This window comes from Ammospiza nelsoni, chromosome 18, assembly GCF_027579445.1.
Source record: "Ammospiza nelsoni isolate bAmmNel1 chromosome 18, bAmmNel1.pri, whole genome shotgun sequence".
In the NCBI taxonomy this organism is placed as follows: domain Eukaryota; kingdom Metazoa; phylum Chordata; class Aves; order Passeriformes; family Passerellidae; genus Ammospiza; species Ammospiza nelsoni.
Window position 1 is genome coordinate 3634442 of NC_080650.1, and position 24889 is coordinate 3659330.

General features: G+C 45.0%; 1 protein-coding gene across 1 annotated transcript; it reads right to left on the reverse strand.

Moving 5' to 3' along the window:
- Window positions 1-389: 389 nt before the first annotated feature.
- NAA25 (N-alpha-acetyltransferase 25, NatB auxiliary subunit) lies at window positions 390-24848 on the reverse strand. The gene is made up of 24 exons (XM_059485199.1): window positions 24791-24848; window positions 22070-22155; window positions 20991-21129; window positions 19250-19368; window positions 17634-17708; window positions 16701-16808; window positions 16227-16305; window positions 15684-15795; window positions 14787-14876; window positions 13908-14077; window positions 13063-13175; window positions 10399-10606; window positions 9826-9912; window positions 8766-8946; window positions 8147-8246; window positions 4609-4760; window positions 3973-4098; window positions 3483-3726; window positions 3183-3306; window positions 2718-2783; window positions 2215-2312; window positions 1885-1995; window positions 1342-1488; window positions 390-1211 (listed from the first exon to the last, which is right to left on the reverse strand). Exons 1-24 carry the CDS (start codon window positions 24846-24848, stop codon window positions 1089-1091), a joined length of 2916 nt encoding a protein of 971 aa, XP_059341182.1. The 3' UTR covers window positions 390-1088.
- Window positions 24849-24889: the final 41 nt, after the last annotated feature.

Below are 24889 nucleotides of genomic sequence, written 5' to 3' on the forward strand. Positions count from 1 at the left end.
TTTGCCTATCAATTTTAGGCTGCATTGCTCTTTGAACATGAAAAAAACCCAGCAGAAATGCAGATTCTGTGGGAGAAGATGATATGGTCACACTTTCTAACAGAAAGCTTCATGGGCCAGTGCTTGGATAATCAAAGTTCAACTGCAACAAGCAAGCAGACAGGTACAAAAAGGAGCTCAGCCTCAGACCACAGCAGAAGCAGAAGTTACCTCTGCCAACTTAAAACCAAAGCCAATAGGATTCCATTTCTATTAAAATATTGAAGTCTTAAAGTTTCAGTAATCTAAATACACTTTTTAAAAGTCATGACGTTGCTGTTTGACATTAAACTGACATGATACCAGCGCAGTGTCACACTTCACTGCAGCCATTATTTACAAGGTCTCTCTTTTTGTGGTTTTTTTTTTTTTTTTGCTGAAACACCCATTCCCATCTCTCTCTCTCTCTGCAGTTTGCTCCTCATCACATCTGCAGTTTTCCCAAGCTGTGCACAGACACCTCCTCCCTGGAGGATCCTGCCCCAGCTCTGGATGATTCCCAGCCCACCACAGAGGCCTCACCTCTCCCTGATGGAGCAACACTTGGAATTCTGGCAGCAGGACCAGGTGGTTTGCAGACAAAACAGGCAGCTCCAAGCCAGATCAGTTCATCAGAGGTGGCTCAACGTGGACATCTACAATTCCTGCATTTCTAAGGCAAGGACCATACAAAAGTTATGAACACTGTATGGTGATGAAAATATCCTTGGAGATAGATGCTTTACACTGGATTGCTATTGCTGCTTCTAAAGACCATCTCCAGCTGGTTCTAGAGATCAAAAGGGAAGAAAGTGACTTTTCTCCTGTTGCAATATGCTTATGAACATGTATAAAAAGTGGTCAAACCCCAGGAAGGGTCCCTGCTTCTTTTATGTACAATAATTTAAATCAGCTCAATACATCTGTAATACCTAAAAAAATTCTTTCATGATTTTAAGTCCTTCATGCATTATGAGGAAGTTCTGGATTTAAGTGATGGTAGAGTGGATGTTGCTTCTGTCTGGGACTCTGGTGTCACTCCCCTGTGGAGTCTGTCAGGGATGCACTGCTCAAATCTTTAGTTTTTTAATGGTATCAAGTCTCTTTTTCAGCAGCTCTCCAATTTCCTGAACTGAGTGATGGTAACTGCTCTGGACCTTCCCTTGCACAGTCTTTGTAAACTTTTTTTCTTCCTGCAAAGTGCAAAAGAGAAATCACTCACTCCACAGCAACTGTTTCAATCCCCCTTTTAAACTTTCTCCAACATCTCAAACAGCAGAAGGAAATTCCTGAGGACCAGTGTTTGCACAGGGAATCTCTTACCTGTAAAAGCAGAGTGTCCTTGAGGGACAGCTCTTCAAGTTTTAGTGCAGTCAGAATGATTTCAAGCCCTTTGATATGATCTATTACATTGGAAGTTAATGTCTGAAGTTCAGTTACATAATCCAGGAAATGGGTAAATACAGGTGGCTACAAAAACAAATACAGGTGTTGAATTTATAAACACACATTAATGTCCACTTTATATAACTCACTTTGTAATATAGAATTCCTTCTTCCCACCAATGCTAAGCTATAATTTAGCTCCCCAGATAAACACTCCCAGCTGACAAGTTTACTGTGGTACATTCCAGGCAGGAAGGTCAATGACACTCTAAACTGTATTTCTCATTAAAAACTGTCACATGATGTCACAGACATGACATGGCACTGATTTTAAACAGCAAGAATTAGCCCCAAGTAACCATTACCCACATCAACCTCCACAAGTTTATGAACACCAGTTCATGTTATCTACCCTGATTTTTCTTTCAGAATAAATAAACTGTGATTAGGGGTGGGGGGAGAAAGAAACATTGTTTGTACCATTGCTACACTGCTCTCTTTTTTTTTCTTCTTCTTTTTTTGCAGGTTGGATTTAAAAGGTCGGAGGACACTGTCACAGTAACTTGATACCCACAGGGCAATGGAGACCGTCTGGAAGAAAGGTAAAAATGTGTTCTAAGTTGCTTTTAGAGGAGGATTTCAACGCATTTTAGTGTTCCTGGTAAAAGCCAGCATGATTAAAATATGCAACAAAATCCCTCATGAGTTCTCTTGATTGTCTGAGATCAAACTTGCACTGTGTTTCAGTCCCAACATTTCTACCCTGCAGCACTCCCAAATTTCTAGTTTCCAAAGGGGGAAAAAAATTACCTCAACAAAGAAGACTAAGTTTTCTAACAGGTTTGGATGAGTTTTCAAGGTGCCATCTCTGACTTCAATCAAGTCACCTTTACATTTATTGAACAAGTCTGAAAAGAAAAAAGACAAAAGGCTTAGTGAAAGATGGAGGAGATAATTTTAAATGTGCATTATCTGAGTGTCCAGAGCTGTCAGAGCACTGACCACTGAGTCCTCTCCATCTCCTCTGAGTCCTGGCTCATCACCAACATTTCCTCAGCCCTGCTGAGCCCCCCTGACCCAAGCACCAGGAGAAGAAGCTGCCCAGGCTGGGAGATAAATGCACTGAAGGGCACAGCACAATCTGAGCATGCAGCAGCCTCAGCACACAAGCCAAGGGCAATCCCAGCCCTGTTCTCAAGCTTCCACAGGGTCTGCAGATGCATCACCACAGCCCATCCCTGCAGACACTCCAGAGCCATCCTCAGACAGCCAGGCAGCTCTGCCTCAGGGTCTGCTCTTGAGTTACCATTTACCTGTCAGGCGTTCTACTAAAGACTTGAAACTATTCCCTATTCTTTCCTGGATTTCTGCTGAATCTTCTGAAAAAAAAAAAAAAAGAAATTAAAAATGATAAGCTACAACTTCTCTTATTTTCTGCTTCTAGAAGTTCAAGAGGCATTTAATGCAATTTAGTGTCAGTACTCAAAAGTAAATGTAAGTGCATTCAAAGAGGAGCCAGTATTACAGCACCATATACTGTAGAAAAATGAAGACTTAATGAAGACTTTACATAGGCCAGTGCCTTCTTTTACATAAAACATGAAAAGAAGGCACTGGCTCTCAGATAATTGAGTTTCAGACAGAAAATTAACACACAAGTAACAGTTTTGAGTCCATATCCTCCAACGCCCAGCAGTTTTCAGACTCAACAGAGCCATGTGGCTCCCTCCCACCACACACCACAGCAATGTGGTCAAACCCCTGCCCCAAACACTTACCTAAGCCATTGGTATCTAGTTCATAAATATCACTAACAAGATAAAACAAGCTAGTCTGGCACTGACAGCTGCCATTGCTGAAGAAGCCAGCCATTCGGGTAGGAGGAGGGCCAAGGACAGGATACTAGGCAAGAAGCAAAGAAAAAGATAAAGGTGTTGCAGCTTCTCCTCATCCCACCAGGGCCTGGCACATCTCCCAGTCAGTCACACACACAAACCCAGGGGCAGTTCAATGCACTCTGCAGCCTGCACGATGCATTCACGGCCAACCTTTGGGGAGAGCTTTCGCCTCGCTGGTACCTGGATTTTTTGTTCTAGAAACTTCTTCCCTGAATCCACCGCTGCTTCCAGCTGCTGCAGCAGGGCTCGGATGGTGTCGATCTTGGATGAGACACCGTTCTCTGCAGTCTTTTCAGAGTTCTTTGGTTGGATGGTGTGACCAAGGGTTGGGAGCCCGCTCACCAGCCTCAACGTTAAGGAGCGGATTCGCAACCACAGCGTCTCCTCCTCCAGGGAGAGCTTCCGATGCTCCTCAGAAATGTCCCTAGGGAAAGGCACCAAAGCTTTCAGGCAAATGCTCCAGGCACAAAAGCCTACCCAAAAACCTCCCCAGATCTGTATGATGAAGAACAAATGGTCAGAAATGCAGAAAAATTAATATCTAACAGAGCAGCACTGTCAGATGTGGTGGATGGTGCTTAAGTCAGCCAGCCCAAGGAACACTGAAATACTGGAATTGCCCTGGAAGGAATTTTTTTGCTATGTGTGAGATGAGGATATTTCTACTCACCTGTCTTTTGGATCCCAGCTAAACAAGACTGTCAGGTCTCTGTTGTCACGCAGATCTTTCCATGGAATGTCATCCTCCTCTGGGCTCAGACTCATGGACTTTATACTTTCTTCTAAACTGGTTGATCTGTAGGTAAGAACAAGCAGCACTAAAATTATTTCTCATAAATAAATCAAACATCTGATCACTGCAAAGGAAAGGAGCTCACTAACAGCTCATGTTCTGTGCACTGCTCAGCTCTTCCCTCTGTCAGGAAGGTGACACACAGGGCACTGACAAGGATGTGAAGGGACAGCAAATCAGAATCACAGAATCCCCAAAGTTTGAAAAGTCCTTTAAGATCACTAAGTCCAATCACCAATCTGGTCCCTACTAAGTCACAGCCTCAGTGCCTTCCCACATGTTTTCTGAACACTTCCAGGCATGTGTCCACTGCTTTCCTGGGCAGCCCATCCCAATACCTGCCAACCCTTCCCACGAAGGAATTTTTTTAAACCTCCTTGGTCCAATCCAAGACAATTAAAATCCGAATGAAGCTTTAGGAGCAGAGCTGCAGCTCTGAGATTTCTGCAGGTACAACTCCCCAAGGCCCTCCTGGCCCTTTCCCAGTTTTGCCATGGCAGGAGCTGTACTCACATGTTTGCTTCAAGTAAGAGGTCCAGCAGCATCCGCTCCGTGCGAACCTGCGCAAAGTGAAGGGAGGAGTTCAGGCGGTTCCTGAAGGCGATGAACTCCGGGATCTTCTCGAACGCCCCGTACTTGTAGGCTTGGATGATGTACTCTGAGGTCTGCAACACAGCACACACCAGCTCCCCTCAGTGACTTCCCAAATCAGCAACAACCAACGAGGTCACTGCCAAGGAACTGCATTTCTGTGGGTTTATCAGTTCAGAGGTGCAGGACCTGGAAAATCCTCAATCCCTGGGAGGAGTTTGAGCTTCTGCTTCTCCAAGTCACTGAGGGAGTTTTGTTACTTTAAATTGGGAATGCTCAGATGCTCCATGGCTAGTGAGGTTTAACAACCAAACCAACACAAGATATCACATTGTTGTCACCACAATGAGAAATACTTCACAGGGAAGAGGTGCTTTTTTCCCTTCCTTTTCCTTTCAGATGCACGATTCAAATAATAAAATCATCATTTCATTGTGAGAAATAATTCCAGGCAAAAGAAATACAGCCCAGATTTTCTGAAACTGAGCATCACATATCACCACAACATAGATAAAAAAAATAAAAATTACTCACATGTCTTTTGTTTCTCTTTTTTATTAGAGTTTTAAATACAGTATCATACAGTATGTACATGGCACAACACAAACACCAAAGGAAACTCTCAGGGTCCATGGGATATTTTGCTTTCTCTCTGATGAAATGCAGCAATACAAGGCAGGCAACCAATATTTCACTTCAGTCCAAGCAATCTCCAAAAAAAGAGATTTTTATGATGAAGGAACTCCAAACAAGCAGTGTTTTAATGAAAATGTAAACTGTAGACACAGAGTGAACTGTTTCTGCTCCCAGCCATGAGTGATAGCTGAGTTTTTACATCAGAATTACTCCATAACTGAGAAATCCTGGCAAATAACTATTTTCTTCTGAACAAGCTCATGAACTGCACTGAAGATGAAAGGCACCAAAAAAGGCTTCTGCTTAACTGAATTCTATATGGTCCTAACAGGCTCAACTTGACTGGAAGGCTCTGGGAGATCAGAAGGCAACACTCACAGATCTAAAACTTCTTTTTTTTCCCCTCCAAACCAAGAAATTCAACAACATACTCTCTGATCAACAGCCTTGCAGAGGTGACTGTCAGGGACTATGGACTCTAATTCAACTGCATCCACGTGGGTTTTAAATCCCCCAGGACAGGTTGGTGAGGTTTGCCTGCAGTATCTGGAGAGATTAAAGATGGATGGACACAAGAAAATTAGAGAGATTACTGGTGATTCTGCATAGCTGAAGGAGGACTGTCTTGAGGAGGATAAAGTTGCCTTTTTAGTTTTGGCCAAATATAGCAATGTTGCCTTCTCTCTCTCTCTCTCTCTCCCCTCCCTGTGCTTGGCATCCTCTCCCAGAGCAGGAATAGTGGCAGGATTGCACACAGCCTACAGGGCTGTTACTCATGGGATCACTCTGACACAGGATTCACGTCAGGCTGGGAAGTTCAGCAAGTCAGGAGAATGGATTTATCCAAAGCAAGGAGTCTGAGTCAGAAGCTCTATTTTTATGCCAGACTTGATTTACATCCCACACTTCCTGCTCCAGGCAGAGTCCCACACACAGCTCTGTGCTGTGACATCCCAGCTAATCTCAGCATCAACCTAGGCAGGAGCAGGCAGCAGCAGAAATCTGTAAAAAAGGAACTTTTAAAGGACAGACGCCTTTTAACACTGCAGATGTGATTGTGGGGCTTGAGTGAGAGCTGCTCCAAGCACCCTGAGCACAAAGGGGCAGCCCCAGCAGAACAGGAAATGGGAGCAGATCCTGACCTTCTGACATGATTTATGGCAAGGAATTCTTCTTCATCCTCACTCTTGTCACACCATCATCCTCATGGAACAGCAGTCTGAACTGAGCCTTCACCTCCTGCAATTCCTGGTTCCTTGAACAGCTTTTGAGGCATTTCCCATCTAAAGGATCTTAAGGAGACAAGTGTCCAGAGCAGGAGAGATTTGGAGACCTGGAGCAACATCATCTCATTGTCCTTTGGCTGCAACACCATCTCCAAGGTATGATGTTAGTGGTTCCAGAGTCCCATCCTCATCTTGCCACATGAGGCATTCTGTCCTCCTGCTGCACCACTGCTGGCCTCTTGAAATCCCAACATTTGAAATCCCAACATGTGAAGGTGCAGCAGCAAGACAACACCTTTTTGGGATTTCTGGAACATGAGTTGTGTTTTCCTGCTGACAGCCACTGGAGACATCCAACTCTTCTCTGCCACATCCACTCCATCACTCAATTCCAGAGAATAACCTGCTCCCAAGGGAACTACACCTCAATTACTTCACATTGTTTTCCATGGAAAGATGATTTCTTGATGCATTACAACACTGTTCCCAAGCAGAGGAATCACATCCAGAAGTTTTTTCAGTTCACCTTTCCACCTGGCGCCCAGCAGTCGTGGCTTTCATTCAGACAGTTGGTTCCAGGGATGTTTTTCATTAACACCCACCAAATGACTTTTAAACAAGACTGAAAAGTTAAACCTCAGTAAAAAAATAGATGTCTGGATCCAGGGCTTCACTCCCAGGAATCCAAAACTTTTTAGCAAGTAGGAAAAACATGAGCAAGTGAGGGATGCAGAGCAGAGTGAACAATCTATGTGCATCCCCCTCAGGAAAACCTCTGTGTCAGACACAGCTCACAGGAACTGAGCACAGGGAAATGGGACTCCTGTACACAGGAACCACTGGGCTGCCAACAGAGCAACCTGCTGCTTCTGAGTGATTTCTGTGTGAGATCCTTTACTGCTCAGTACAGACAATTCTGTATTTTTATCTATTGCTGGGATAGTGAGAAAGCAAAGTGTGTGACTGCAGAGCCTCTGGAGCCAACTTAGCCAGATTTAAAACTGGGTTTCACCTTTGTTTCTTAGGAAGTAAAAATAATCTTCACCTACCTCTCAATAGCGCCCACCCAGGGTGTGAAATACAAACACACAGGATTTATTCCCACTCCTCAGAATGGGAAGGTCCCCTTAAAATGAAGTGCATCCCTCCCCATCCACTGAAAACACACAGCTCCAGTGACTGGAACATAAAGGATTCATCATGTGCCATCCCCATCCTGACCCATCATCACTGGCTGCTGTCTCACTTTCCAAAATGCCAAATTTATGACACCAGCACTTATTTCCACTTCACTTATTGCATAAAATGACAAGCATTAATTTAAAAGCAATCATACCTGCTTTATGAGCATTAAAACTGGCTTTAACAGAAAGGAAGCTGAAGCAAAACCTCATGTAACAGCAACTCACAACTCCTTGTAGTAGGAAATGCAGGTTGGGACAACCTTTACCACAAAGCTGCACCCACTACTGCTCTTTGTTGTGCTTTAAACCACTGCAATTGCACAAGCCTTGCACAGGGCTTCTCTAAAGCCCTAAAGCTTCTCAAAGACACTTTGCTGTGTGACAAGGTCATGGAGGAGATTTACTTCAACTTACATCTTTCTGGTTGGAGTGGAAAAACCTGAGTGCAAAGTTGCAGGATTGGGAAGCAGCAGCGTAGTGGCCCAGGGAGCCGGCGTAGCGTGTCAGGAGATAACTGCAACAAACAGCACGAGGCAAACGTCAGCCACTGCCCTGGCAAGCAGCTGCACAGGAGACAGCTGGACATTTAACAGCATTAACAGCACTCATGGGCAAGTTCAGGCTTTTAGTGGAATGAATTCTCAATTTTTTAAAAGCAGTATGTGAGGGCTTGGAGTTCTTTTTTCACGTTAAGGGTGTAAGAGTTGCTCTCAGTGAGAGACCCTCAATCACACCAGGGTGTGTTTGCTTTCCAAGCTGGAACACCAAGCTCTGACTGGCAGCCAGCCAGCCATTTCACCAATTTCCTTCTAAAAAAATCCAACACAGCTCAAAATCACATGGGGGAAGACACCCTAGAGAAAGGGGGAGCATGCAGTGGACGTGCCTCACAAAAACCCCAAAACAGCACCCAAAACTGTGACAATGCACCCAAAATGCGACAATGTGCTGAAATCTGGGTGGCAGAGGGTGCTGCAGCTGCCAGGATGGGTTGATCAGGAGGGAGTGATTATTCTCAGTATGTACCACCCACCCGATGGTGTCGTGCTGGATGTGCTTGGCGTCCAGGCTGGAGTAGAGCTCCGAGACGGGCTCGAAGGCGCCGAGCCTGCAGTAGATCCGGATGAGCAGCAGCTTAAACTGAGCATTGGAGGGACTGTGAGACAGCCCCTCCTCCAGGAGAGTCAGGCACTGCCACACAGCTGCCTCTTCACCTGGTGACAGACACAGCACAGGCAGGTGTGAGCAGGGACAGTTGGCACAATTCCCTCTGCCCGCGTTACGCCAGGGTCAGGGCGCTGCCAGGGATTGCAGCGTGCCCAAAGAACACCTGCTCCAGCATCCAGCTGCTCCCTGAGGGAATGCTGGGGGAATAATCCCTCCCAGGGAATATCCAGCTCACATCTGCACAGAGCACACTGCAGGCAAAGTGACCTTTCCTGATGAATCCTGGGCTGTTTGGGAATTCCAGCTTGCACATTGGAAAAGAGCCAGGAATTAAAGAGCCAACATCCACATTCCTGCCAGAAACCTGACCACGGATTTAGTCAGGTTAAAGATTAAATCTTCCTTGGGAAAGACAAGGGTGTAACAGATAGAAGGGCAGGAATATACACGTGGACACCCAGCACTGGACACTGTGCGATTAAGAGACTAACACAAGGAGCAGGGGTGGAGTACAGGCAAATTTAATTCAGGGAACAGGTCCCAGCAAGTCTAGAAACAAGGGATCCAAAAGACAAAGTATGTCAGGAAGAGAAAGAAATGCTCTCAAAACACTTCTGGTATCAGAAAGGAGTTGTCAGCACGATTCGTGCCAAGGGAGAGAAAAAAGGAATTAATCAGAAAAATTAAATCTGTTTATAGAGATCAGTGAGATTCAGGGCAAACACCAGCTGATCAGAGGGACTACTGAAATACCTCATATTGCAAAAAAAAAAAAACCCCAACCCAGAAAGCTCCAGGCCTAACAATCCTTGCCAGGCACCCACTGGTCACAGGGACTCCCTGTGCCGGGCTCCCACAGAGATACTGGAGCAAGGCACAATTTTGGATTTTGGGAACAGGAGCAAGGCACAATTTTGGGAACATACCTTCCAGCCACAGATCAAGCAGCAGGTGAACTGCAAGCAGGCAGTAATAATCTGAAAATTGCAATTCAGTTTTCAAACAAGATTTCCCTAAAAAGAGAAAAAAACCCAGTTACTCTTGAATTACTAAAACTAATTACTAATTACTGCCAGCTGATCTCACAGTCAGGGTTAGAGTGGCACCACGATCAGAGAGCACATTTTAATTTATAAAATCAGAATTGTCTTAAAATCCAAACAACTTCACACATCACTGAGTGGCCTTTGGGGCACCTCAAACATTGACATCTGCTGGAAGCAGAACTGACTCCCACAGCTGCAAGATTTACAAATTAATAACTCCTGCCCACAAATGTGTCCTATGCGCTTCAGTGAGAAAACCTGGCTTTGCTTAAAAGCACAGGCAATCCTGCAAAGTACACACAGACCATCTGAACTACCCAGAAAAGCTTCATTTATCTTTAAGATATGTGGTGGAAAAGAAAAAGAATGAAAGGAACCAAAATTCAGGGAAGGTGAATGGTAGAATCAGAAAGGAGAACGCCAAGTTTTATCAGCGTTACAGATTCTCCTCACCAAACTCCAACCCGTGGCGGTATCTCAGCATCAGCTCCCGCACCACTGCCAGCTTCTGCTTCTTCTCCATGGCGTGGTAGATGCCCAGCAGCCTGGAGAGCTGCACCACACACAGGTGCTGCTGCAGGGCCTTGATGTCACCTGGCAGAGCCACCTCGTTCTCGGCCGCCGCCGCCAGCGGGATCACGTCCAGCAGCTGCCGGATGAACTGCAAGAGAAACCCCCGTGGGTCAAAAATCCTTTCATCAGGATCTTTTCTCCTGAGAAGCTGAGAGGCCTCATGAGCAAAATGTAAATAATCATTATTTGCTGCTGTGAAATGCAACAGGTGCATCTGTGATTGGTCTCATGTGGTTGTTTTTAATTAATGGCCAATCACAGTCCAGCTGTCTCAGACTCTGGTCAGTCACAAGATTTTATTATCATCCCATTCCTTTCTATTCCTTGCTAGCCTTCTGATGAAATCCTTTCTTCTATTCTTTTAGTATAGTTTTAATATATAATTTTCTTTTAATATAATATATATCATAAAATAATAAATCAGCCTTCTAAAACACAGAATCAACATTCTCATCTCTTCCCTTGTCCTGGGACCCCTGCAAACACCACCACAGAGGTGGCAAAGGCTGCAGGGCTGCACCACAAGGTGGGGAAGCAACATTTCCTCCCTCCAATCAAACCAAAAAAAGTCAAGTTGGGAACATCCATGTTGATGCCACACTGAATCTGTGGTTCAAGAAAAGCCTTCAAGATTTTCTTTTGAGTTGCTTGAGGTTTTATTAAGTTTCATCAAACAGATGGAGGGAAGAAAAATCAGAGGAAGGTTTACAATTCATTGATACACCAGGGAGTTCAAGCACCTGTTAACACTCATGGTAATAAGAGATGCAATTAAAATAATTAGTTACTGACAGGCTTCACAGCACACTTCCAGGCAAGGATGGTTTTGCACTGTTACATTTTCCCTCAGTTCTGAAGTAATGTGCAGCTCTCAGTGAGGTCATCAACTCTGATTAATGACTCCTTTTTGCAATTAAGCTGTAAGAAAAGCAGCTTCTCATTGTTTGGTTTTAATGGGAGACAAAAGACTCCTCACAATACACAGGGCTGGGCAGCAGCTTCTTGCTCTAAAACCCAACATTGTCTGCAGACTGAAACCTGAGTTAAAGCCAATGAATTGCTTTGACTACACTTGGTACTGACACAGAAGAACTGCATCAAATGCAAGCCTGAGGCAAAAAGCTCAGGAGCAGCAGCAAGCACAGCACACACCAATTCCAGTTTTCCCAAAGAATTTGATGAATGCTGTGTTGACAGATCTTTTCAGTCTGAAACTCTGCCAAGCTGAGCAAGGTCAACCCCACCATTGCCTCTACTGTCCAATTTACACCTCTAGGAAGTCAAGGTTGGTGTCCTGACCATTATTTCTGGACTATCTCACATGTCAATGGCCCAGCAAGATCATGATCTCAGCCACTGAAGTGGAACTTTCCTGTCAAACCTCAGCTCCTCATGTCCTTGACCAAGCTAAAGTGCTGCAGATGCTGCTTCAGGGACAACCAGAACACCACCCAATACATCAGTTTGACACAATATATATTCCAGAATATATTCAGTAAAATCAGCAGCAGTTTTAAGGCTAGACAGAGAATTTTGAAGTCAGAGTCATGGTATTACAGGCACTGTGACAAAACTGAAATCTGAACTGTTATTAAATATAATTTTTCCACTTCTGGTTTTGAATTTGCTCCCTGGAAAGTTGGGATGAAACCTGTTCAGTACTTCAGGGTTCCCTTTCAATGGAATCACCATTTCCAGGACTAGGAGTTCAATATCCCGCTGGCCACATCTCTTGCCAGTGGGCTAAAAACACAACTTTAAACATAAAACAGCAACATCCACCCCTGGCAGAGCCACTGCTCCCATCAGCAGTGGGGCTCTGGGAAGTCTAAAATTACGAGTCAAAAAATACCTCAATAAACCAAGAGAACTTTGTCACCTCCACTTTGTTTACCAACATTTCACCCCCAGGCTCTGGCTGATCCCGGATTCTCTGCCCTCCCCAGTGCTGATCCCTGGACACAAAGGCTCAGACAAACACTGGGGTGAGTGACAGAATTCCCAGCTGCTGAAGTCACTCCAGGCTGCTCATGACTCTGCACAAATGGGCTTTTTCAGAGGAACTCTTTTCCAGAGAGCTGTTTCAGAAAGAGATTCTGGAAAAAACTGCCAGAGATGCCTCCATGACCCTGGACTGGGGTCACTGTGTCCCTTTGGCACTGCCAGAGCCAAGCAAAGCATCTGTGACATCCCTGCATGGGATCAGGGGGCAGCTTCTTCCCATTAAACAGAAACCTGGAGCTCAAAGCACCCTGACACCTTGAAAAATGGGAATAAAAAAGCCAAAGGAATACCAGATCTGAGACTCTGCAGGATCAAACTTAGCTTTAAACCTCCAGCAAAAATCCTCTGAATGAAACTTCTCAAGTGTTCAGATGTTCATGATATTTTCTACAGCACAAAGAGTTCTCTGAATTTCAAGCAGAAAGTAAAAATTTGATGTTTCCAATCTTTTAATATGATCCACAGGTATTCTAAGATACAGGGATCAGAGTGCAAACAACCACTGCAGTTCCTGCCACCACTTCTTGGTTATTTCCTTACCTTTGTGTACTGGCTGGCTGGGAGGAGATCCACAAACACTTTGAGATCAGTAAAACAGCAGGGCTTGTCCCCAAATTTTTTGAAGTACTGGAACATTAGTTCTTCTGGATCACCTAGGGAAAAAGGCCAGGTCACCTTTTCAACAGCCTCCAGTAGAAGTGAAATCTGTAAAATCACTATGAGAAATCTTTGTTCATTCTTTCTTCTTTTCCCTCCCTTCAAGATTACAGTGATTTAGAAAGCAGAGAGCTGCTCTAGTGCAGATTCTAACAGAGCCTCAATGTCTCTGGTAACCAAGGACACATTAAAAAAAGCCCAAGAGCTTCATTCAAGCTCCTTTAGCAGATAAGAGCTCAGCAACCCAGGCAGGCACACGCAGCCTCCACTTATCTCACCGTGGCTTCTTTTGGGATGGAAAAACAAAAGGAATCAGGAAATAGCACAGATGTTGCTCTAATCACACTGCCTTTCATTGATTCCCTAAATGCCATTTTGTGATGCAGGTTTTTAAAAAGCAAAACCTGGCTTTGTTGCCATAAAAACTTAAATCAAAACCCACCCAGAGATTCCAGCACTACCAGCAAGACTTTCCACTAGGAATGCAGTGTGAGTGACTGGATGCTCCTAAATCCCTGAGGTCCTTCTGAAAACCTCCCTGCTGGCTTTTCTAAGTAATCTGAAAATCCCTTCCTTTATTCAAAGTTCATCTTCCAATGCTTTTCAAATTCTTTACATACGCAACAACAGGTTATCTTTTCCTGATGAAACCTGCATTTAACTCAGTGATTTAGGAGCAAGTTTGTGCCCTGTGCAGAGATGAATTCCAGCCCCAGGAGGGCTCTTACCCAGCTTGTACTCATCATTGCAGCCGCGGTGCCGCAGGCGCCTGATCAGCTCCAGCTTGGCCAAGTACGGTCCCCGCAGCGGCCGCGAGCTCTTGGACTCCTCCGAGATCCTCTCCTCGATGAAATTCACAGCCTGCTCGATGGAGCAGTGCACCTCCCCCTCCAGAGAGCTGCAAACACGCACACAAAAGGGTTCTTGGAGAGGCCCCACTGATAACACACGCTCAGCACGCTCCCTGACGGGGAAATGATGGATTCTGCAACTCGGTCACTGTCACTGACATCTTTTATGGAAAATCCTTTCCTTAGGATTTTTCCTCCTGAGAAGCTGAGAGGCCTCAGGAACAAAATGTAAATAATAATTATCTGCTGCTGCGGAATGCAACAGGTGCATCTGTGATTGGTCTCATGTGGTTGTTTCTAATTAATGGCCAATCACAGTCAGCTGGCTTAGACTCTGTCTGAGCCACAAACCTTTGTTATTCATTCCTTTTCTGTTCTTAGCTAGCCTTCTGATAAATCCTTTCTTCTATTCTTTTAATATAGTTTTAATATAATATATATCATAAAATAATATATCAAGCCTTCTGAAACATGGAGTCAGATCCTTATCTCCTCCCTCTTCCTGGGAACCCCGTGAACACTGTCACAGGTCACCACAGAAAACATGAGCTGGAAGAGTTCTGTGATGTACAAACTAATTCCATAAACCATTCCCAGCCTCCAGATAAAAACAGGGAAAAGACACAACACAAAGCAGGGAAAATCCACCATTTGGGCTCTGACATCAAGAAGTCACTCTAATATTGAATATAAGAACCCAAACAATTTGCTGTAGCAAAAAGGGAAAACAAATCCACAGCAAAATTCTCAACTTACTGCTCTTCCTCTGCTGGAGGCGTCCAGGATTCATCAATGAGTTGAAACACTGAATCAAAGTAAGTTATATAAAACTGCCAATCATCTGAGCTGAAACAAAAATCAGGCACAGGACAAAATTTAGGGAATTGCCAAAAGAATTAACAGCTAAAGCTACATTTCTTGCCAAAGCTGGGTTAAGGAATAACACATAATCATATTAGAGAAAAAACCCAATTGTAATCATAAAATTGTTTCCCCTAGAAAAGGTCTCACATCTTAGGAACACCATCATCCTGAATTTCTGGAAAAATATTAAGCAAAACCATTTCAATTCAGAAGTGAGGCAAGCTATGAACTCTCCTCCTAAAATTCACATTCCAGTCAGAGCTCAGCAACATCCCCACAAAACGTGAAGGCAGAAGTTTCTGTTCTGCATTTAACTTATATCTAAGATGAGAGCACAGCTAAATTCAAAAGCAAACCCCACATCTCTCCTGACAGTTCTGAGACAGATTTGATCACACTGGAATGTTCTGTCTGCTGATGCATCTGCTCCAAGCATTAAATACATTTCCCACTATGAAGTCTGGCCAAATGGGAGAAATTTACACGAAGAAAATTTAAGGTAAATCATGGACAGGATGAGAACTGCAAAGTCAGAGCTAGGCAATCAAGAATTTAGACATAAGGAGGTAAACCAGCTTTTATTGCATTAATGTGTTGCCACATTCTGCTTATAAAAAGCAGCAACTCCAGTCCTGACTCTGACTCTCCCTGACTTCAGAGTGCAATCTTTGGAAAAGCTTCCCAATATTCTCCTATTTTACCCACAAAAGCCACCAAACAAGGCCATTCCCAAACAAGTGAGGCTTTGTGCTCCATGTGTTTTGCAGGACTGCAGGAATCCTCTCTCACTTTTTGAGCAGCAGCCTCCTGGCCAGCGCGTTGCACTCGGGCCACCGCTGCAGCTTCTTGTACATGGCCATGCACTTGTTCTCCCGGCTCTGCAGCTCACTCGTCAGCTTCTCTGCACCAAAAAACAGGGAAAACTCAGCTCAGCCCTGCCCAAACCCCCTTATTCCAGCCCAGCACCAAACCTCCAGGTCTAACACAGCAGCAGCCCTCAGAAAGATTTCCCATGGAAACCTCCACAATTGCATTTTAATTTTCAGTTAAACTCCTCTAAAACGCAGATATTGAAGACTTTTCCGTTTTGAAGATGGCAGCTACAACCAAGAACACAATCCAAATTTACCACTGCAAAGCTCAGCCTGTGCAGTGTTTAAAACCATAAACAAATTTGGCAAAACCAGGTTGCACCAACACCTCCAGAGTTTACACTGAGGATAAAACTGGTGCTAAGTCAGGCTTCCTAAAATTATTTTTTTTTGCAAGTCTGAAGCAAAGGGGAACTGCTGTATTCTCCACACAACTCTGATTTATTAAAGAATAAATTACCTCCAAGTTTTCCCCTCACAACATCTAAAGCTTCCTTGTACTTCTCCAAACGTTCCAGGATCATGTAGTACAGTTCCACCTTAAGAGAAAGATTAAACTGCAATGAAATTTGCCAGGAAGAACGTACCCAGGTGTGCCAAAAGAGAAAATAGGGGATACCAGGCCTGCAAAGCTATCTTTAGTATCCCAAAGGGTGCAATACTCAGATTTAGGTCTTTTTTTCCATTCTTAGTCCTCAGGTTTTTCCTGGGGCCCCTCAGAGAGCAAAGCACTTCATCAGTCAAATCAAACACCGAAAATTGCCTCAGCCACAAGATTCTGATGCCCTCCTAACCCCCAGCTTTTGCTTTTCCTTCTGTCCCCTACATTCACATTTAATTCCAAAACACTGTTGATTATTTTAAGTTTTTTAAGGTAATCAAGTTCCCTTAACAATGCATTCCTTGTCTCAACAAAGCTCAAACCAAGCCTTACTTCAGCCTCAGCTTCAATCTTGTCCTCTTTCACCATTTTTTCCACCATTCTCTCAGCAAGTGGCAGAAACATTGTCTTGGAGAGGTTTTCATCCTGTGCTGAGATAGACTGAGGAAGAGAGGGATTATCGTTACAGCTCAGCAGCTTTCTGTGATGTCCCACCCACTGCTCTTTTCACTTTAAAAGAGGAAAAAAACCCAACCCAGGTGTTCCAATCCTCCCCAGCCACCTGTTTGGAGCTGCCATCTGTGACCTGAGAGTGCCACTGCTCTGGGAAAAGGCAGCAAAAAAACTGCTGCAAAGAAAAAGCTCATTTTTGATCAGGTCCACCAGAGCCCTGCATGTCTGAGCACACAAACCTCGTGGTAAAAACATGGAGCCAGAACATTTTTGTGTTTTACACAGCACAGGATTTTAGAGGATGTGATTAAAACCCTCCAAGCTTTTCTTTGTTTGATTTTATGTCTGAATTTTAGTGCCCAAATGTGCTGCCTCAACCAGCAGCAGCACAGCTGATCTGTGCCTGTTCCTGCAGAGTTGCAGCTAATTCCAGAGCTCTCATTTATTCCCTCCAAGAGCTTTTATAACCTCATAAAGAGGAACAATTCTGACTGAGAAACTGCATATAGCTGAGGATTTATTCATTATCTCTGCCAAAAGGACAGGTGGATATCAGTGCAGATGAGAGAATAATTCAATTGTATAAAGGCGGTAAGGCAAGAGTTAAATTGGACTATAAAAACACCTCAGAGTTTATTTTGGACCACAACAATAACGCCACTTAAGGAGGGCTCAGTCTCTCAGCATCACAAAGAAACAGCTCAAACACACATTTTACCCAAAATCATCATGTTTTCCCTCAGAACATTTCTGCACCAGCACTGCAGTCAGGAAAAAAACCCAAAACCCAGCCAAACCCAATACTGCACACACCTGCATGATCAGGCTCATCACAGACCAAAAATAATATGGATTTTTGGGAACAATCTTATAAAGTGCCATTCCAGCCTGAAAAACAGAAAACACAAATTTCATCATCCCTGAAATGGATTCACAGATCTCGTGATGGGCAGCAGTGAGGGGAGGGGATTTGCACATGGAGGATTTTCCCCACTCCTGAGGAAAACCAGAGGGTGGAAATGTTTCCAAGGACTCTGTGGAGGTCTGACAGGAACAGCAGCCAGCACTGACTGCCCACACAGCTGCCAGCTTGAACTGGGAAACTCCAGGAGGAAGCAGATTTGTTCTTTGGGAATGAGGGGATTTCTCCAGTGCTGCAGGACACAGCAAACCCAGGAACTGCCCTTCAACTCTCACTTCTCACCACTGACACTCCCAAATTTGGGGTCACTTCCACGTGCAAAGCAGGGGGAGCAAAACTTGAGCAGATAATTTGGTTGAATCAAAGCAGAGCCAAAGAATTAATGATTTTCCCTAACAGCTATTCCCACATTTCCCTCACAACCTGTATGTAACAAAGGACAAGACTTTTACCCCTAGAAAATCTGTAATTTCAAGAAACTACACACAATATTCCCCCTCTACAATTCCCTGACTGCAGTTGGCATTTTCCAGGGTTTTCAGCTAGAATACCTCAGAGCACAGGACACTGGGGTTGATTTTCATTCCCAATCAGTCACCATCCACACACTCTTCATTCACATCCCTAAATCCAAAAGCACAGGCCAACATCCCACTCTGACAGTGTGATACTGATAATGATGATTTGATTCAATTGACACTGAAAATAATTTAATGAGCTCCACATTTTTATCTCACTCCAGACATACAAAAGGTCACATAAATGTTAATTATTGTTATCTGTGGCATTTTCTCCACTCATGATTGTGATCTATCACATCTAAAGTTTGGTTTGTGTCACAAGGTTTCTCATTTCAGGTACACCGTCACTCCTTTTTAGCTATTTAGGCCAAACCTGCCACAGCAGGAACAAGAGGGAATTTAGCACTTATTTCTTGGCTCTCTGTGCTTTTTTTTTACACAGAAGAGTGAGCACACAGGCCTTGAAAATCATCTTCCATTTACAGACATTCTGTAAATTTGGAAGGGATGAAAACAAAACCAGCAGTGTGACTCTGTGCTGCCAACTGACGGGATATTTCAGGTGCTTTTTAGTTTTTCTTCACTGAATGCCGTCAATACAAGTTGTGTTTTAGATACTCAGAAAGAGCATGGGGAGGATTTATCTTCCTAAAGTTAACAGAGAACTGAGGCCAGAGTTAAGTGTGAAAACAAGGATCAGAAGCTCTTCATAGATGTGCCTATTCCAGAATTCCTTTATTTTGTACTGCAACTACAAAACCACAGATCAGTAAAAGACACAGCTTTAAGTTCACAAATCTTTTGTCTCAGACAATCCACCTCCAAAAACTGACGTTCAAACCTCTCTGTAAAAGCCAACCAAGAGTTTAACTTCTGCATTAACCCAGCTCAGCTTTTGGGGAAGATTACTCATAACACATAAATGATAGTAAAAGACAGAGAAAAACACACTTTAAACCAGCCAGAACACAAATTTTTGGTCATACCTGTTGCATTTTCTTGTACTCTCCAACCCTGGCATAGGCCATGAAGAGGTGGGAGTGATACTCTTCACTATTGGGCACCTTCTTCACAGCTGCCTCATAAAGTTTTGTCACCAGCTCAGCTAAACCAAAAGCAGATCTGGAGTTAAGACCAGCTTAGGAATATTTTAAAGCACAGCTCCCTAAAGAGCACCAGGGATGCCCTAAACAGCAATTAATTACATTTAACAGCCCCAAAATGTTGTTCTGTCCCCCAGGCACTGCAAACATAGGAAAGTGCTTATAAAACTCTAAATAAACCTCAAAATAGACTCAAATCAAAATAGAGTTCAACAGCAGCAACTGAGCAGCTCAGGAGAATTTTAGGTCTACTTTTAAAGTAGGTTTTTCTTTATTTTTGAGCATCAATCTGAATGAAAGTTTCTCCTGCTGGCAGAACAACTGCTCTATGTGAATCATGTATCAAAACAAACACTTCCAGAGCCTAAAAGCAAATTAATTATTCTTATCACAGGTTTACTCATATTAATCATATCCTGCTGTTTCCCAATTGCCTATATCAGAACTCTAAACAATTGTTTCACACTAAACTTTCTAATAACAGGTGTATCATGATAAAACACTTCTGATAGTACAACATGCAAAACTTTCTTACACTTTCATCCTTCCATATTTTTTTTTCTTACACAAACAATTGTAGCTCAGAGTAGGAACAGAAAAACAAATGTAATTTGTCTTTCACACAGTTTATACATCCCTGACACAAATATAGAAAACATCTAATCACAGTTTTCTTGCAGGACCATAAGTGGAAGTGCCTCACACCCACCAGTTCCTGAGCTACAGAGCTGAAAGTTACAAAGCTCAGTTTAATGGAAATTGTTAATAATCACAGAGAGGTTCTTGTCATTCACAGGGGTTTATACTGAAGTCAAAAATACACAAAAATGCTGGTATTACTCAACAAATGATGCTTTAACTCCACAAACACACACAAAGAAATCAACTGGGGGAACATATCCAACTCTCTTCTGCAGACTGATGCAAACACCTTTTTCTGAAGCTGTTTCACCCCTGGATCATTTCTCCAGCAGCTCAACAATAAATTTGGTGGTACCATCCACCAAACTCCACAACAAACACTGGTACCACCACAGCACACTCCCCAAGAAGCTGCCAGAAACAACAGCAAACTGTTCAAGCTGCAGAAAGGCAGGACAGGAGGGCTGGCATCTTCCAGAAAAGCACAGGAAACTTTCTTCCATCCCTCCAACACTGATGATTCAGGATTTTGAAAATACAAATCACTGCGAGGAACCTGGCAAAGCTGATGTGGCCAAACTGGGAGGTCAGGATTTTAGGATTTCCCTCCTGTTTTTCACCACTTTCCTGAGGCCTTTCATCACAGCCTGTGGGATTTGCAATCTCTGTCACTCTACTGATAAGAAATTCCAGCAGTTTTACTGACAAAAGTGAACTCCCAGGCTGCTGGATCATTATCAACATGGTTCATTTAGGACCTGCCACACAATTGTGTTCATAATAAGTTCAAATGAAGATTTTTTTGCTTTATGAACATCACTCCAGCCTTACAGGCATTACAACAGGCATCACTTCAATTCCGAGCCTCTTAGCAGTCTCTCACATACACAAATCCTGGATTTTACACATTTCCCACCAAACTGGGGCACAAACCCTCAGGAAGATGAACACAAAGAGATTTCTGGGAGAGGAGCAAACTCACGTCTGTGCATTTCCCGGTACAGAATGGTCAGTGCTTGCAAGGAATTGTCATCTGTGGGTTCAAGTGCTGCCACCTCTTGTGCCAGGGCATAGGCTTCATCCTGCTTGCCAGTCCTCTGCAAGCCAATGGCCTTCAGCACCTGTGGGCACAACACAGGCAGCTCTCACAGACACAGTTTGCATTTGGAAACCCTCCCAGTCCTGCTGGGAACAGCCCAACCACCTCATTCCCTCTGCAGAACACCAGGATTGATTCAGTTTTTAATCCATGTGGCTGCAGAGGAAAACCCTCAAATGCAACAGCATCAAAGAGGGGATCTGACTTCTTAATGAATGTTGAGGTTGCCCTGAGGCATCACCACATGGTTTTCTCTACCTGGAGGCTGCAAAGTGGCAATTTTCCTTAGTTTTCTTTCTAAACTGGCCAGAGAGAAGTGACATAAATGAGATTCAGGTCAATGCCACTCTCTGCAGCTTGGGAAGCTTTCAAAATGTAGAAGTGGAGTGAAGTGCAGAGGGGAACCCCCAGGGAAATGAGAAAAGCAGAAAGAGAGTCACACGTTCAGGAAAGGGAGGAACAGAAGCCTTTCCCTCAGTAGGGAAGGTGGTGCACAAGCAAAGGAGCAAATGGTGCAAAATCCTGGAATCCTGGAGTGCTTTGGGTTGGAAGGGACCTTAAAATCACCCAGCTCCACACCCTGCCATGGGCAGGGACATTTCTATGGACCAAGATGCTCCAAACTGGCCTGGAACAAGTCCAGGAGCATCCACAGCTCCTCTGGGACACCTGCTCACCTTGGAACGTTCTCCTCAGCCATTTCCTCCCAAGGAGATGTTCTGATCCCAACCCCAGGGCTCCAAGAGGCATTTTTAAAGCCCAGGTCACCTGGAGTGGTGCTGACAACCAGCCCGGGTGGAACCAACACTCCAGTCCCTACCAGGCCATTTTCAGGCAAACAAGACACAGGTGGGCTGGAACAGAGACATTCCAGAGGGCTCAGGAATCACTGTGGGAAAAGGGACAGTGGAACACCCTGAGACTCAGGCAGAATGAGCTCAGTGCCCCCCAGCCCCACTCACCTTGGCACAGTGAAGGTCCTTGTGCTTTTTGAGCAGTTTATCTGCTTGCTGGATTGCCATTTTATTATTGCCATTATCGAGATAATCTGCAGAGGAAGAGCACACACAGAATCACACCACAACACCAAGGCCACTCAGGAAAGCCACCTCCAATTTCACCATGGAGCATCTGCTGTCCACAAACCACATTTTCCCTGTGCAGCTCCTCCTAAGCCAAACATTCAGGAAAGTGTCATTTCAGGGATGAAGGATTCATCTCGTTGTACTGGTTTTAGTCACTCAAACAAACAAGCTTTTGTAATTACTCCACACAGATCATTACAGCAACAAAAGAGAGCCACAATAGAGAGGATTCTGCAGAAACAGCTCTTTGCTGGCACTGCAGCTCCAGTGCTTTAGCAGGGAAAGTAGAAATTAATTTGTTGTGTCTTTGGGAGACTTTCAATGACTTTTAACAGGCAGGAGGTTGGAAACCAAACACATACATTTCAGCAAAGTGGGAAATACTTGTCCACAGCATCCATACCTCAGGCTGAGCAAACCTGTCCCCCTGGAGTGCCACCACCCTTCCCCCAGACTGGTTTTGAAGGCACAAGGTGAAGCATCAATATTTCCTAGGAGGATATCCCACTATCCCCGTACCATTTTCTCCTTTTTTAGCTCAGAATTACAATTTTCAGATTATTACACAATTACAAACAAGCAGTTTTAGATCAGGACATGACCCCTACGTGCTCCCCTTCCCTCAAAAATCCCTCCTCCCTCAGCAAACCCAGCTTTGCTGCCCCTCATGTGCCAGGGGCTGCTCACACTGCTCTGGCCTCTCTCCTGCAGGTAACTGAAATCACACCACACACCTTTTCCTCATCAAACCTCTCATTCTCATTATAAATGAACTTTTTACTGAGAAGTGATCCTTGGCAATCCTCAGCACAAACTGTGCATCTATTCTGATTTACAGATTTCTGTCAAACAGCTCCCACATTTGCTCCCCTGGCCAGGTAAATGCTGTGTATTTAAAGCAGAGTTAATTGGGCTCCTGAGCCCAGCCACAGCAAACCTCTCACGAGGTAGCCCTTCCACACTCACCAAAATAAACACTGTGGTATGAAATCCAGTTTGGAGCCACAAATTTCAACTTAGGAAAACCTCTGTGCCACCTCTTAACATGAAAGCTTTGGGGATTTCTCAGTGAAGAGGTTTCAACAGCACATCAGAGGCTTCTTGCTTTAAGGCTCTGTCACCCAGTTTAGTGACACACAAATTATCCCCCAGGCTGAGCTGCCTGACTGGGATTAACAGCTGTGCCAAGAACATCTCAGCTCTGGGTGTTCCAGAGTAAACCAAATAACCCTCAAACCTCCCTAAAATCCAGCAGAATGAAGAGATTGCATTTTCCTAATGAGTCAGGTTGTTGGAAGTCAAAGCAGCTTCCAAAGGAAATGAAGCAAAATGAAAAAAAAACTTCAGCCTGTGCTAGCTCATAGGTGGGGACGTTCAAAGGCTGGAAATGAAACACCTGAACCTTCAGGTGAAGGGAGAACAGGTCAAGATCAAAGATAACCACAGCTGTCGAGGAATCACAGCACAAACCCAGGCACACCTTGGAACCCAGAGCAGACCTTGGACCTCACCCTGCACCTCCCCAGCTGCTGAGGTGGGGAAGTTGTGTGTGCTCACCACACACTTTATTTATTTCGGGTCCTGCAGCACCACAGCCTGAGATCAAACCTTGCACTGCAGAGAATCCTTTCCAAACGAGCAGAAAGGAATTCCAAAGGTCTCTCCAAAATGAACAAAGCGAGATGCTCAACATCATGTGCTTCCACATCGGCTGAATGTACCCAGATTTTTTCTGGTAGCACCGTTTCTCACACAGGTTGTGACAAAAATAACTGCACACCAATGAAACTGCCAATCACAGCACGGATAGAAAAGGAAAAAACCCTTCAAATCGTTACATAAAGACAAACTGCACAGAACTTGAACACTTCTGATCGAACAAAACCATCTCCCTCCCTTTTCCTGGAACCCACCACGGGCTCAGCCTGTACTGCACCATCCTCTGCCCAGCAAAGCACATCCCAAGCACGCCCAGCCCAAACCAGGGCAGCTCTCCGCGTCTCCAGGGAGAGGTTTTCATCCCTGCTAAAAAAGTTAACAACGTTTTCCCAATCTCCATCAAATCTTCAGTTTTACGGACGAAACGCCACCGTAGCCCGGGGAAGTGTTTCCCTTTTATTTCTCCATATTTGCATAGAGCCGAGCTTTGCCTACAACCTCCGAAGCAACCCCAAGAGCGCAGAACACCCTCGGAAATACCCGGGGACACAACAACACCGGACAACTCCCAACGACACCGTCCCCTTCCACCGCTCTCTGCCTCCCAATCAATCCCCCAGCAGCGTCACCGCTCCGTGCCACAACATCCAACACAACTCCGGGGCATCCGCGCCTGCTCCTCCGGGGATTAATCCACTCCCGGCTCCTCCGCGGCAGCGCAGAAAGCTCCGGCCGGGGTCAGCTCGGCTGCGGCCGGCGGCGGCTCCGCTCCCCCCGGGCCGAGGGGCAGCCCCGGGGCGCCGCGGGACCCCGGCCCGGCCGGGCGGGCGCCGCAGCCGCGCAGCCCCCGCGGGGCCGGGAGCGCGGGAGGGCCGGGGGGGGGGGGGCCCGGCGGGGCGGCGGCGGCGGGGCCGCGGCGGGGGCGCGGCGGGTCCGTACCGTAGATGGGCCGCAGGCGGCGGTCGTTGGGGTCCTGCACATGGCCCCGCGCCGCCATGATGAGAGCGCAGAACGCAGCGCGCAGCCGCGGCCGGGGGC